Source organism: Chiloscyllium punctatum, chromosome 5, assembly GCF_047496795.1.
Source record: "Chiloscyllium punctatum isolate Juve2018m chromosome 5, sChiPun1.3, whole genome shotgun sequence".
Classification (NCBI taxonomy): domain Eukaryota; kingdom Metazoa; phylum Chordata; class Chondrichthyes; order Orectolobiformes; family Hemiscylliidae; genus Chiloscyllium; species Chiloscyllium punctatum.
The window spans coordinates 86,116,716-86,132,930 of NC_092743.1; the positions used below are offsets into that span (position 1 = coordinate 86,116,716).

Sequence of the window (16,215 nt, forward strand, 5' to 3'; positions counted from 1 at the left end):
TCTTTTTGACTAACCTGACAAAGTCTGTGCTCTGTCTAATACAAAAGGTTAATTTATTTGGTACCTTTCCAGGGTATAAAATTAATTTTATGAAATCGGAAGCCATGCCCATGGGGGTGCCTTGTAAGAGGACCTGACCTGGAAGATGGAACTCCATTTCCTTTTAGGATGGTCACAAAAAGGTTTCTGCATCTGGGCATTTTCATCACCCCTGCTTTTCACCATCTGTACACATGCAATTTTGTACAGTTGTTTGAGAAGATTACACAAGATCATCAGCATTGGGAAAGGTTACCAATATTATGGTTAGGTTGAATAGCTCGGATTAAAATGAATGTTCTTCCTTGCCTACTATACCCTATGAGAATGTTTCGTTGTTGTTGTCTAGACAAATGTTGCAGAGGCTTAATGGTTGACATGGGTCATTTATCTGGCACCTTAGGCATTCTCTTATTAAATTTGCTAAGTTGCAACTTCCACGGGGACTGAGAGGAGTAGATCTCCTAGACTTTAAACAATACCAAATAAGGTCATTATTGTCCTATGTAATTTGGAATGTAAGGATCCAAGGTCGATATGGCTCGACACTGAGGCCTCCCAGGCAAAATGTCCCCTCGTCAATTTGCTATTTATGGATAGAATGAAAACTGTTGCTGAGTACTGCAAAAGTCCAATCATTATAAACATGCTCAAAGCGTGGAGAATGATGCGGGAGACCGAAGGTAATTTACATGGTAGTTCACCCCCTTAGTACCAGGATTCAGGCCGGGATCAATGGATTCCAGCTATAAAGGTATAGAAGGCTAGGGGAGGCTCCTGTCTGGGAGATTTATTTGAAGGAGAGGTCCTGATGTCTTTTGACCAGTTGAGTCATAAATATGGGTTATCCAGTAGGGACCTCTTCCATTATTTCCAGATCCAGGACTACATACAGAGAAGGACCACGTTCTCGGCTCAGCCTTATAAGTCAGATATGGAGAGAAGAGTGCTTCGATGCACGGTCACACTTTCAGTTAGTACTCTCTATCATCTACCCTAGAAGGTATGGAAAGACTATTATGGAGTTTGAAATCAGGAATTGGGAACAGAAATCTTGCTGGAAATATGTGAGGATATTTGGAGAATGTGAAAAAAAATTCAATTTGCATTAAAGTGCAGATTATGCAACTAAAGACTCTCCACAGGACCCATTCGGCCACAGAACAACTAGCAAAATTTAAGAAAGGAGCATCCCCAAGGTATTCTAAACACAAAACAGACACTAGTATTCTCACATACTGCTTACGGTCATGCCATAAGATCCGTAGGTAGGTACCGGGTGCCACAGGGAACATGTTGGAGAGGCTCTTGGGAACAGAAGTTAGGGTGGATCTGGTATCCCTCCTTCTGGGACTGCTGAATCTGCCTTCGCTAGATGACCACGGGAAGAGGCTATTCAACATTTTCATGTATTGTGCAAGGAAGAACATTCTAATGAGTTGGATCTTGGAAAATCCCCTGGGTCTTACGGGATGGCGTAAGTTTGTGATGGAGCATGTCCCCCTGGACTTTCTTATGAATGTGGTGCATCAGAAAATAGAACTGTTTTATAAGACATGACAGCCCTTCTTGAACCACATAGTATGGCTGATAAGTCAGTGTCTGATTAGGGTCTTCATACTGTTGGTCTCCAAATACCAGAGAGATAGAAAAAATGTCAGATCCCATCAACAGTTTCACTTCAAATTATCTAACTAGTTTAATCATCTATTTAGCACTGACGTTACATGGGCTCAGGTCCTACAGACCCCCATAACTAGCTGGCCTGAACCAACAACTCCCCCCCCCCCTCCAAGACATTTGAACCTGTCAGCACTGAATTCAGCCATGAGTCAAAAAGCCCTTTCAGGAATATACATAAGGTGGCCTTTCATTAGTCCTTACTAAATTTAGATTTCCTACAGTGTGGAAACAGGCCCTTCGGCTCAACAAGTCCACACCGACCCTCCGAAGAGTAACCACCCAGACCCATTTCCTTCTAACTAATGCACCTAACACTATGGGGCAATTTAGCATGGCCAATTCACCTGCCCTGCTCATCTTTGGACTCTGGGAGGAAACCGGAGCACCCGAAGGAAACCCACGCAGACACGGGGAGAATGTGCAAACTCCACACAGACAGTCACCCGAGGCTGGAATTGAACCTGGGGCCCTGGTGCTGTGAGGCAGCAGTGCTAACCACTGAGCCACCATGTTCTGGACTGAATTGTCAGCATGATTCCTCCTTTCCATGTGAGGACCAGGCACACCATCATCCAGGCCTTAAGAACGTCACTAATGAACACCAGTATAAAAGCTTGTTAACTTCAGCAATCAATTCAACACAACAAAGAACTGAAAGATTTTCTTGCTAATATTTCACAACAAAAACAGAATGGCATTTCTCTAAACAACAAGCTGTTAGGTAAAGTTCAGCAAATTTAACTGTCAAATAAAAAGCTAAATAATAATTGAGTAATTCACACAAGATCTAAAACGTGAAGGGAAAAATGAGTCTCTTGTTGTGTTCAAACTAATGACACCGCAGCAAAATTAATTACTCTAGCATCTTAACTTTCAATCAAAGTGAGTTTAATTCCAAGAGATATCCCACCAGAAATGATGGTGTTAAGCAACTGAATTGTTGTTACTGTTACTACTTCCCATCTCAAAGTCTCATCAGAATAATCGGGAATATTTACCTTGTGCATGTTCCGGAAATAAGCTGCCTTTTCATCAGGAAATTTCTCTAACCTTCTAGGGCCTTTACTGGAGGCTTTCTTAAATACCAGCCAACACCTTCTGTACATCTGTTAGAGACAATAAAAGAAAAGTGTGAACAAATCTGGTTACAGTTATTTCAGAATAAGGAACTGATAATAATGGAGATATTGCATATTGTGAAATGGCATTAAAACCCACACATAATTGCATATTTATCAACGAAACCTCCAACATATGAATGTAGTTTTGGCAAAAACATTTATTTTAACTTCACATTGCAATAACTGTTAGACGTTTAATATACAGTATATCATTGCATCGACTGTAAGAGCTAGAAACAGTTGGGCCCTGGCTAACTAGTATAAGTGTTCACAGTTGGGGGTGGGTGGAGGACATATTCACTGCTGTACTTAAAAGTCAAGTGATGTACAATGCCATGCCACGTGGCTAATGACAGGTCATTAACAGCCCCAGTCTGCATACACATACGAATGAATGAATGATTTTATTGTCAAGAGTATTTTAGTGAGAAAAACAGCAAAAGAGAGAGAAAAACATTAATCTGGCGCCATTTTGAATAGTTTTAAAAATGAATTTAAAAAGGATACAAGTTGAAGAGAGTCCATCAGTACTAAGCCAGTTCATCAACAATCACACCTGTGCTACCATCCCTCCTCCACTGTCTCTTTGCCGCCTACACAGGATCCAATCAATGTTGAAGTCGCCACTCTTCAGGTGCCATCTTTCACCACCAGGGCAGATTCTCCTCTGTCACGTTTCCAACGGACGAACCAATATCAAAGTTGCATCGCTTATCTCTGGACCCACTTTAATGTCGCTGTGATTCCCTTCCACCACCGACAGACCTGACCAAAGCTGAAATCACCAATCCTCAGGTGCCATCTTTCGCCGCTGTAACAGCCGATGTAACAGCTACTGATTCCAATGCCAGGTCCCATGTTCACTCTGGAATAGTAAGGGGTCCCATGCCACCACATGAGTTCCACGCTGGGCCCACTTGGGTCCATGATGGGATTCCTTGCCATCACCACTGCCATTGTAGCTCAGGACGAGGAGTAGGTAAAAAGAAAAAGAGAGAAGAAAAGCAGTCGGAGTGGACGAGCCCTCAGCTGCCCTACTCAGCCACCATAAGCACACATGGATTTTCTGAATACTGACAGACAAGTCACCAAGAGTAGAATAACATTGACATTATTTTACGCTTCAACTCTGGGGTGGCAATTTAAGTTTCCTTGCAGCAGCCAAATACAGCTAACAACAATTCTCTATGTCAGAGTTCACTTTCAGAATCAAAATATTGCCTACAGCCACAGAACCTGATGATTAATCTAAAGTTCTTTGTGGCCTTTATAGCTCATGACCATATTACGCCAGTTATTGGCCCAGCAAGCAATAGGCTAAGTTAATTGATTAACAATACAGCAGTTAAAACTGCACAGTCTGTTCAGATAATATTGGTTCACAGAATTAGTTGATCACTTAGGAAAAGCCTGGTATCCAATTAACAATGAAAGTAGTATTTCAAAGTACATCATTATAGGATCTTGCTGCATTGTAGTGTTCTACATGATGGTTGCCAATTTTCTTTTTCCCCCCCCGTTTGTCCCAATCATATACATATGTTAATAATAAGTGCGCTATTGGCTCCTCTTTAAGAAAAAGCATGGTGTCTGGCTCCAGACCCTGCCACAACGATCGGGTGACACATCTGAAAGTCTTTTATTCCAGAATGCATTGTGTTACATTTTAACGTGAAGTGCTGGCCACCTCCTAAGGCAATTTAATGCTCACATATCACACTAAAGGTCAAGCATATCACCAAGAAGAATTGCTGAGCAGGTATATTAGCCTGAAGCAATTATCGAAATGCCAAGTTATGCATTAAAGCTTTTGTCACAACACGCTGAGGTTCTGCACAATGAGATGATATTTATCTTTCCTTGGTGCCTAGTAAACTTGTTTAATAGCTGTAATAATTGAATATTTATCAGCCGTAATGGACAAGCTCTGGGTCCCATCGGGAAGTGGTCAGATTACTGTGGGTTTTTATTTGCGCCGATTAGAAAAAAGTCAAAAGTAAATCTGCATTAGGTGAGATCGTTGGTATTGATTCAACACTGTCACTATGGGAAGAGAAAGGTTAAGTAGGACAGAATTTGGAGCTGCCACCACCCAGATTTTCAGCGAGAATAGAACCTGCAGTAGCAAATACACCATTCCAAACCAATTCTTAACAACCTTTGCTTAAATTACTGTAGAAACTATATCTTTATTTTCTTCCATATTTTTGATTATGGACTTCAATGGGGAAAGGACTGTTCTAAAAACAGATTGCAGAAGGGATTACTGCAGTTTTTGACAGATTACCGACACGCATTGTAAATGTTATTTACATTGCTGCTTGTTCAAGCATTGGAGGTTACTGCAGATCAGTGGCAGCCAGGGGCTGTATACAAAAGAAGATTCAGCCAGCCACAAGTAGCTGATTGAGTGGTGGTTACTACTCCACTGACCAGTGATGAAAGCAATCGACTTGCCTACAACAATGTGGTAGGCACCCAGGCAACTGACCAGGTTCTAGGTGTGAATGTTTTGGTCAGAGGCCTTTAGATCTCCAGAAAAGGAGATGAATTTTTTTTTGTCTGCTGTAAAAAAAAAACTAATGCAAAAGATTTTTCCTAACCTATTGCGATGTTAATAAATCAGAGACATTATAAGTTGTGAACCAGTTGCTCCACATTTCCTGCAAGGAGTCAGTTAGCTCAGCTGGCTTTGTGATATAGAGTGATGCCAACAACATGGTTTCCCAACACCAAGTGAGGTTATCAGGAAGGACTCCCCATCTCTATCTTTCCCCTGGTCTGAAAGGTGGTGACCCTTGGGTTAGACTAACACCATCCTCTAATGGGAGAGAAGCCCTAAGATCCAGTAGAACTTTAGTGACTTTACCTTACCAATCTCCTGCAAGTAAGTGAAAGTACCAAAAGAGGAGCACCAAGTCCTGACAAGCCAAAAGGAACATCTCAGCAATTCTGTGCACACAGACCATTTGAACCACCTTCCATATTTTTGCCCTACCCATAACATCATTGTTTCTTCAACAAATGATGAGTAAACTTTGCAGTCAGGAAGGAGAGATCACATCCAGAGTGAGACACAACTCAAGTGAGTACATATTTCAGGGACTTTAGAGACAACGTGGGAAGTTGGTGCAGAGCTGGCTTTTCCTTGCTTTGTTTGATTCATAGCTTTTCAGGTCTTTTATTTTTAAACAAAATAATTTGAAGCCTTGGACTGGGGGACCAGCACAAAAGAAAGTGCGACATCACAGGAAAATCCAAAATTCATCTATTAGTTACAGCTACTAAATTGACTGTTACAGGCTACTTTCAGATTAAAAGGTAAATAGGAGCAATATTTTCAAAATAACAAACTGGAAGAATATCTGGAACTTAACAAAAAAAAATGAAAAGCTAAGTAAACAAAACAAAGTTGCAGGCCCAGGCAATGAATGATGTGGCATCTGGTGGAATCCATTGTGGACTGGTGACCACATAGGTAGAAACTGTGGCTTGACTGGGGAACTCTGGTACAGAGTTGACGAGCTGCAGTCTGAAATTCTCATACTGCGACACGTCAAGGAGCGAGTGTGTTACTTGGATGCAATGACAAGCATCCAAGCGATAGGAGAGTGTGACAACAAGCAGTGCAGGTAGAGGGACCCAGAAGGTAGTGCAGGAGGAGCCACAGCCCATGAGTTTAGTTAAGAGATTTGAAGTTCTTGCTCCCTGTGTGAGACTGCAGGGAGGCTGAGCAAACCATGTCACAGGAAGGTATTAAAGAGGGGAGAAAACAGAAATGTAGTTGTAATCAGGAATAATGTCATCAGGGAATTAGATGGCGTTCTCTGTGGCCAGGAACAAGAGTCCTAAAGGCTGTGTTGTCTGCCTGGTTCCGGATATCTTGACAGCAGAAGAATTTAGAGTAGAAGGGGAGAGATCCAATTGTCAAGGTCCACATAGGGATAAGATAGAAAGACAAAAGGGGTTCTGTTGAGGGAATATGAGCAACTAGGAGTGAAACTAAAAAGGAGAAGCAAAAGAATTACACCTGAACTGCAAGCAAATTGACACAGGGGTCAACAAAATTAAAGAGGTAAAAGCGTGGCTCAAAGATTACAGTGGGGGAAACGGGTTCCAATTCATCAGATATTGCAGAAAGAGGGAGCCATTCTTGTAGGGACGGGCTCCGCCTGAATCATGCTGAGACCGGAGTCCTGCAAATCGCTGGGGCCGAGGACTAGGCTGCAACCTAAATGGGGACGGCGGCAGGGGATTCAGTTGCATGGAAAATTATGGAAAAAGTCAAAGGAGGTGAGGTCTCGGGAGGTTGTTAAAGTCTCCAGACAAGTAAAATGATAAGAGTATAGAAGGCTCAGGAACAACAGCCAAGTGCACAGCTATGAGAAGGGGAATTTAACATCCAAGGATATGCATCCTATTGAAAAGACAGATAGATGGGCAGAGGGGACAGGGTTGCCTGGTTAGTAAGAATTAAAATTAAATCAAAGCAAAAAGCAATATAGAGTTGGATGGTGTGGAAAGGGAGTAGAGGTGAGGAACTGCAAAGGAAAGGAGACCTCCACAGGAGTTACATACAGGCTTCCTAGCGATAGTCAGGATGTGGGGTAGAAATTAAATCAGAAGGTAGAAAAGTCATGTAAAAAAGGCACTGCTACAATAACCATGGGAGACTTCAACATGCAGTGGGTTGGGAAAATAGCTTGGTAGCAGCTCCTAAGTAAAGGAAATCATGGAATGTCTACAAGATCTTTTGTTTTAAAAGCAGCTGTGGTTGAGCCCACTAGAGAGCAGACAGTTCTGAATTTGGTGATGTGTAATGAAGCAGATTTAATTAGGGAGCTTAAGGTGAAGAAACCCCAAGGGGGTAGTTGCTGTGATGTAATAGAATGCATCCTGCAGTTTGAGATGGAGAAAATAACTGCAGATATAACAGTATTACAATTGAGTAAAGATAACTTCAAAGTCTCGAATGAAGAGTTGGCCAGAGTTGGAAGGGGAGTCCAGCAGGAGATGGCAAAGGCAGGAGTTTCTGGGGGCAATTAGAGAGGCACAAAAGTCAGGGACAGCATAAAGGCATACAATGTAGTGAAGATCAGCGGGAAGCCAAAGAATTTGAAGACTTTAGAAAAGTCTTTGAAGACTTTTAGTTGTCCCAGCAGAGGACAATTAAAAAATGAATGAGAGGGGAGAGATGAAATATGAAGTAAGCTAGTTAGTAATATTAAAAAAGGTTGCAAGCTTTTTTAGATACCTAAAATTTGAGAGAGATAAGATTTCATGTTAGACCACTGGAAAATTAGACTGGAGAAGTAGTAATAGGGAAAAAAGAAATGGTGGAGGAACTAAAGAGATACTTTGCATTCATTCTCATTACAGAAGCTACCAACAGCATACCAGAACTTTGAGAAAGTCAGGGGGCAGAAGTGAGTGTAATGGCCATTACCACAGTGATGTTAGGGAAGCTGGAGATGGATGGGTCACGTGACTAGAAGAACTACGCCCCAGGTTCTGAAGGAAATAGCTGAGGAGATTATGAAGGCACTTGTGCTGATTATTCAGGAATCACTGTAGTCAAGGAGGACAGGAAAGTGGCAGTAGCACCCCAGTTTAAGAAAGGAGGCAGGCAGAAGATAGGAAATTATTAGCCAGTTAGCCTTACCTCAGTTATTAGTAAGATTTTAGAGTCTGTTATTAATGTTGATTTTGCAGAGTACTTTGAGGAACATGATTAAATAGGGTGGAATCAACAAGGGGAGGCCAGGCCTGACCAAGCAATTAAATTTTTTTGTGGAGGGAATATTAGAGAAAGGAGAGCCAGTGGACATGATCCATTTGGATTTCCAGAAGGCCTTTGATAAGGTGCCACATATGAGGTTGCCAAATATGTTAATAGCCCATGGTGTTAGTCAATGAATCAAGTATCCATTTCCCTGTCAGAAAGCACAGAACGGGGACAAAGGGATCTTTTTCAGGATGGCAGCCAGTAACCAGAGGAGCTCCGCTTGTGTCCATGTTGGGATCACAACTATTCACATTATATATTAACAATCTGGATGAAGGAACTGAGGGTATTTTTGCCAAGTTTGCAGGTGACATAAAGACGGGTGGAGTGACAGGTAGTGTTGAGGAAGTGGCAAAGCTGCAGAAGAACTTAGAGAGGCTAGGAGACTGGTCAGAGAAGTGACAGATGGAATACAGTGTGGGAAAGTCTAAGGTTATGGACTTTGGTCAGAAGAACAGAGACATAGACTATTTTCTGCACAGGCGAAGGCCTCAAAAATCTGAAGCACGAAGGGACACCTAGTTCAGAACTGTAATAAAGTTAACATACAGTTAGTGGTTAGGAATACAAATGCAATGTTAGCATTCATTTCTGGAGGGCTATAATACAGAGCAGAGATGTACTATGGAGGCTGTATAAAGGTTCTGATCAAACTCTATTTGAGCTGTTGAGAGCAGTTTTGAGTCCCGTATCTAAGGAATGATATGGTGGAGTTAGAGTGCATCCAGAGGAGGCTTACAAGAATCATCCTGGGGATCAAGGGCTTTTCGTTTGTCACATGAAAAGGGATTGAAGACTCTGGGTCTGTATTCAGAGTTTAGAAAGATGAGGGGGGTGGAAACTCATTGAAAATCAAAGAATACTGAGAGACCTGGATAGAGTGGCCATGGAAATGTTTTCACGAGTAGGAGAGAATATGACCTGTTAGAACTGGGAGTGAAGAGGAACATCTTCAAACAGAGGGTGGTTAATCTATGGAACTCATTGGCACAGAGGCCTATGGAGGTCAAGATAGAGTTAGATAGGTCCTTGATTAGTAAGGTTATGGGGAGAATGAGGTTGAGAATCATGTCAGCCATGATGAAATGTTTATAGTTACCAGTCATGGGGAAATCGTGTCAAACGCCTTATTGAAGTCCACATAGATCACCTCTACCGTTCTGTCCTCACCAATCGTCTTTGTTACTTCTTCAAAAAACTCAATCAAGTTTGTGAGACATGATTTCCCACACACAAAGCCATGTTGACTATACTTAATCAGTTCTTGCCTTCCCAAATACACATACATCCTGTCCCTCAGGATTCCCTCTGACAACTTGCCCACCACCGACATTAGGCTCACTGGTCTATAGTTCCCTGGCTTGTCTTTACCACCCTTCTTCAACAGTGGCACCGCGTTAGCCAACCTCCAGTCTTCCGGCATCTCACTTGTGACTATCGATGATATAAATATCTCAGTAAGTGGCCCAGCAATCACTTCTCTAGCTTCCCACAGAGTTCTAGGGTACACTGCCACAGCGCCAGAGACCCGGGTTCGATTCCTGCCTCAGGTGACTGTCTATATGGAGTTTGCACATTCTCCCCGTGTCTGCATGGGTTTCCTCCAGGTGCTCTGGTTTCTTCCCACAGTCCAAAGATGTGCAGGTCAGGTGAATTGGCCATGATAAATTGTCCATTGTGTTAAGTGCATTAGTCAGGGGTAAACACAGGGTAGGGGAATGGGTGTGGGTGGATTACTCTTTGGAGGGTCATTTTGGACATGTTGGGCCAAAGAGTATGTTTCCACACTGTAGGGGAATCTAATCTAAAAAATAAACATCATCAGGTCTTGGGGATTTGTCCACCTTTATGTATTTTAAGACATCTAGCACTTCCTCCTCTGTAATGTGGACATTTTGCAAGGTGTCACCATCTATTTCCCTACATTCTAGATCTTCCATATCCTTTTCCACAGTAAATACTGATGCAAAATACTAGTTTAGTATCTCCCCCATTTTCTGCAGTTCACACAAAGGTTAAGGGGGACCTAAGGGGCAACATTTTCACGCAGAGGGTGGTACATGTATGGAATGAGCTACCAGAGGAAGTGGTGGAGGCTGGCACAATTGCAACATTTAAAAGACATTTGGATGGGTAAATGAATAGGAAGGGTTTGGAGGGATATAGGCTGGGTGCTGGCAGGAACTAGATTGGGTTAAAATATCTGGTCGGCATGGACGGGTTGGACCAAAGGGTCTGTTTCCATGCTCTATGACTCTATGATTATTTATTTGTAATAAGTTAAATACAGAAACTTGTTAAATACAAAAACTTGGTTATAGGGAGAAGGTAGGAGAATGGAGTTGAGAATCATGTCAGCCATGCGTTCTGTCAACCTGGGTCTAGGAAAGTAGGTAACTTGGGAAATTTTGCATCCTTTGACAATCTTTAACCTTTCTGACCTCACCAGGAACCCAGGTTCGATTTCCACAAAACACTCCTCAAAAGAACTATATTATAACGTGGTTGCAATCTGGTCCTCAAAACTGCCTTTTGAGCTTCTTTTCCACCTCAAAAGTAATCCTTAAAACATACATTTTTGACTAAACTTTGGGTCATCTACTCGATTATCTCTATGTTCTGGTGTCAGATATTGTCTTATATCAATGCTGTAAAGTGCCTTGGGATGTTTTATCAATTTAAATGTACAATATCAACACAAATTGGTAATAGAGATGTACAGCATGGAAACAGACCCTTCAGTCCAATCCGTCCATGCCAACCAGATATCCCAACCCAATCTAGTCCCACCTGGCAGCACCCAGCCCATTGTACCAGCCTCCACCACATCCTCTGGCAGCTCATTCCATACACGTACTACCCTCTGCGTGAAAATGTTGCCCCTTAGGTCTCTTTTATATCTTTCCCCTCTCACCCTAAATCTATGCCCTCTAGTTCTGGACTCCCCGACCCCAGGGAAAAGACTTTGTCTATTTATTCTATCCATGTCCCTCAATTTTGTAAACCTCTATAAGGTCACTCCTCAGCCTCCGATGCTCCAGGGAAAACAGCCCCAGCCTGTTCAGCCTCTCCCTGTAGCTCAAATCCTCCAACCCTGGCAACAATCCTTGTAAATCTTTTCTGAACCCTTTCAAGTTTCACATTTTTCCGAGAGGAAGGAGACCAGAATTGCATGCAATATTCCAACAGTGGCCTAACCAATGTCCTGTACAGCCGCAACATGACCTCCTAACTCTTGTACTCAATACTCTGACCAATAAAGGAAAGCTTACCAAATGCCTTCTCCACCACCCTATCTACCTGCGACTCCACTTTCAAGGAGCTATGAACCTGCACTCCAAGGTCTCTTTGTTTAGCAACCCTCCCTAGGACCTTACCTTTAAGTGTATAAGTCCTGCTAAGATTTGCTTTCCCAAAATGCAGGACCTGGTGTTATTTCAATCTGTTTGATAGACACCCCATTCCTGCTGCCTGAACTACTGTGCTCTTCCAGCACCACTAATCCAGTACCCCATTCCAATAAGCATTTCAAGCCTCATCACCTTGGTTAAAATTTAGCAAGAGGACAATTCCTGCAATGTTACAACTCACCAATTTCCTTAGTCAGCTATTAGCATGCCATTATACCAGCTTGGAAGCATCTAAAGTTAGAGAGCTTGACTGATTAGAGAGAATGGAAGACAATGTGGGATGAACCAGTGATCAGCATTACATCAGGAAACCCAAAACTACACAAATTAAAACATAAGAAGAACTACTTTGTCTTCCAAAATAGGAAATGTTATTTCATATCAGTTTACAGTTTTAATAAAACATATTCCATTATCAATACAAATATTGAATTGCTGTTGTCCATTTGCCTTTGGCATTGCTGCTTGGCAGGTTTCTGTAAACAGAATCTCAAAATAGTGTGGCTCCTTGCTCCCTCATCCCACCCACACAAGGCATCAGAGATAGATCGGAATAGGGCAAGCAACAGATTCAAGAACTATTAATGAATAGCACAGAGTCAATGATAGCAAGTTAGAAAAGTCACTGGCATGTTAAATTTGTTACAGAAAGTGAAATATTGATTGACTTTTAAAACACTCCTAAATGCAAGTTGGAAAGTAAAATATTGCACTTTTTAAAATTCTTCAACAACAATCAAAATTTGAAGAACTGAGAATTCATATTTGTAATACTTCACTTTCAGCAACAGAGACGTTGGTTGGGAAACAATCAGACTTTGTACAAGATATTCAGATTGAACAAGACACACCCTAAATTTGTGTGGCAAAGTCAACAAACTCACACCATGTCACACATTTACACTTTAAGTCAGGCAGTGATGTTTTCAGGCAGTTAACTGAGAAGCAATACCACTCAGACAGTAACATCTAGATTTTAGCATTCAGCCATCTGTCACCACTTCAAGTAACTGTAGCATTTCCATATGAATAACAAGCATTATTAGTCTTTCACATACTTTAAGAAATGCCAATCTAGCCAACATCACAGCAAATGAAAAAGGACACTGTTTGGGATTTTACACATCGGCACTTTTGGGAGTTCCACCAACACCAAGAGTGCACACCAGGTTCACTGTGTCAATTGAAAACCTTTGGCCCAGGCTGCTGTCCAGGAAGGGTTGCAGCAACCTCAGGTCATGAGCTGAGGTCCAGCATGGTCAACAGTTTCAGGGCAGAGAATCAAGCTGATAAAAAACTTTATTCCAAAACATATGGTAGTCACTGCCTTCTTTTAATTTTGATATTACCCTCCACTTTTGCCATCACTAAAGCCAGATGGCAAATGGAAAGATAACCCTGGCACCCAGCATTGAGAAGAAACCACATGGTGAAAAATATATCACATCAACCATTCAAATCACTTACTTCCACTTACAATGCATTTTCCAATCCACCATTAGTTACACCCAAATGGCAAATTGCGAGCGCTAAAGTCCTTTTGTTGACAAAAGGGTATTATGTATTTTTGGAGTTTATCATTTGTAAGGCACATTCAAGAAGCAAATGCTTTACCATTCTTTCACAGATGCTCTCTGACAACGTTTCCAATACTTTCCAATTCTGTGACAGCATCCTCAGCTCAGCCTAGGATGCTAACTGCCACGCAAACGAGACCTTTATTTCATCTCAAATCCAAGATGGTAACAGAGTAGGATGCCCCAGTCAGAGATCCTCTGCTCACCAATTCCTTTTCATTCCTTTTTTCTCCTCTTTGTAGCTTTTCTCTTTCCCCCACATCCCCAACTTTTGACTGCCGTGCCCTACATGGAGAGTGAAGTTGAGGGAGATGGGTCACAGCCGGAGCCAAGGCGGAAGCAGAGCACGTAGACAGAGTCCCTAGGCAGCAGCGGAGCAAGTAAGGGCCGGGTTCCACAGTGGCAGTAGAGCCAGAGTGGTAGCTGAGCAAGACCTGGATGGAGGCCGGCTTGTTGAGTGTTGTTGCAGCTGCATGTATTCAGTCAAGTGTGGAGTATTCCATCACATTCTTGACTTGTGCCTCAGATTGTAGACAAGCTTTGGGGTGTCAGGTAGTGAATAACTTGTTGTAGGATTCCAAACCTCCAACCTGCTCTTATAGACAGTACTTATAGGATTAGTCCAGTTCAGATTCAAGTCAATGTAATCACTAGGTATTGATAGTGATGGCAATGCCATCGAACATAAGGAATGATGGTTTGATTCTCACCTGTTAGAGATGGTCATTGCCTGGCACTTGCATGTTGCAAATGTTACTTACTACTTTGCAGCTCAAGCCTGGGTATTTCTAGGGCTTGTTGCATTTGTACAAGGACTGCTTCAGTATCTTGGGAGTCATGAGTGGTGCTGAATATAATGCAATAATGGGAATGCATCCCGTCTTTTGACGTTAGGAAGAATGGAAAGCTAATGATGGAAGAGCCGAGGATGGTCGGGCCTGGGACACCACCCTGAGGAACTCCTGCAGGGATGTCCTGGAGTCCAGATGACTGACCTCCAATAACCATAACCATCTTGCTTTGCCCCGGGTATGAATCCAACCATAATCCAAATTTACCCCAATTCCCAGTTTTGTTACGGCAGAGTGACGCCAAGAGTATGGGTTCAATTCCAGCCCCAGTTGAGGTTACAATGAAGGACTCTCCTTCTCAATCGAGGCATGGTAACTCACAGGTTAAACCATTACCAGTCATCTCCCTCTCATGACAGATGAGACTGTAGTCCAGTAGGACTATGGCAACTGTACCTTTTATGTATACTAGCCATGTCATAGTTCAGTGTACACTACTATGAGTTACCATCAAGTTATCTAATGCATCGATGCTTATACAATATCCCTCAATCTGATAAATTGAGCCATGGATATCATGGTATTTAGACATCCAACAGACTTTTATTCCAACTAACTATATACAAGCAATATATTTCTCAGGCACGTAAGTGTGGAAGGGCTAACAGCAAGTTATTAGGTTACAATAGAACGGCATGCTTAGAGTACAGTGTCATGTTTCGGTTCACGTGATTCCAGGTAAGATGGAGTAGAAGAACATTATACACTCAAATAACATGCTATAATGAAGTGATGACACCATTCTTAAGTATCGTAAAGGGACACTGATGCAGGAACTGTGTTAATAGAACATAGGCTTGTTATCATGGTGCCCATGAAATCCCTCCATTGCTTCCACAGTTCTTTCATCAATTTTCTGTTAAGTCTACCACCCCAAAACTAGGGCCTTCCGGATCTCTGGTTTGATTGCTGCCTTGTAAGCTTTCTAGCCTTCACAGTTTCTGAAACTTAATAACAAGCTAATGGTATGGGTTTTAAGAAGTGAATGATGAGTTAGAGATGAAATTTGCCAAACCAATGAAGATGAGCACAAATGCTTCATTCCACTGATAGGTTTAATGCAGCTGACACCATCTCAATGTTGTTTCGCGGCAACACAGTCAGCACAGCCCAAAAGCAGTACGTCACCAGAGATGCTTTGAGACATTTTAATGGCATGTGCAGGTGCTAGTTTAATTTTCATTTTTGTTTGTTAAGAAAAACTACTCTGCATTATGCACATTTAACATTTAAATTTAAAATGTCAAATTAATTAATTATTGATGGTGAGACCAACCATACCCTCAGGTCCCATAGCCATGGAAACCACTGCAGCATGAGTTGTTCTTCTGAAGCAATCATCATTTCCATATTAAATTGCACAGACAATACAGCAACCAGTAGGGGAATGGTGAAATCTCGTGTAACCAGGAGAGAATCAAACAACAACGGTGTGTATTCACACAATGCCTTAAACATAATAAGAGGCCCTCAAAGCTCAGAGGAGTGTTAGAAAACAAAATTTGATACTGAACCATGTAACAAGATGTTATGGCAGATAATCAAAAGCTTGATCAAAGAGGCAGCAGTTCAGTAGTGTCTTAAAGAATGAATGAGAGACAGGGAGGTTTACGAGGGGAGTTCCACAGCATAGGGCTTTTGCAGCTGCAAGTATTGCTGGTTGTGGCACAACATTTAAAATTGAAGATGCTCAAAAGGCCAGAGTTGGAGAGAATTAGATATCGCAAATGGTTGTAAGGCTGAAGGAGA

General features: G+C 42.0%; 1 protein-coding gene across 1 annotated transcript in view; it reads right to left on the reverse strand.

Moving 5' to 3' along the window:
* The window catches only part of dok6 (docking protein 6), a 442,724-nt gene that overhangs the window by 238,631 nt on the left and 187,878 nt on the right, over positions 1-16,215 (reverse strand). The window contains exon 2 of the mRNA XM_072570675.1: positions 2,721-2,828. Coding sequence (XP_072426776.1) covers positions 2,721-2,828 — 108 coding nt within the window. The remainder of the gene's footprint in view (positions 1-2,720; positions 2,829-16,215) is intronic.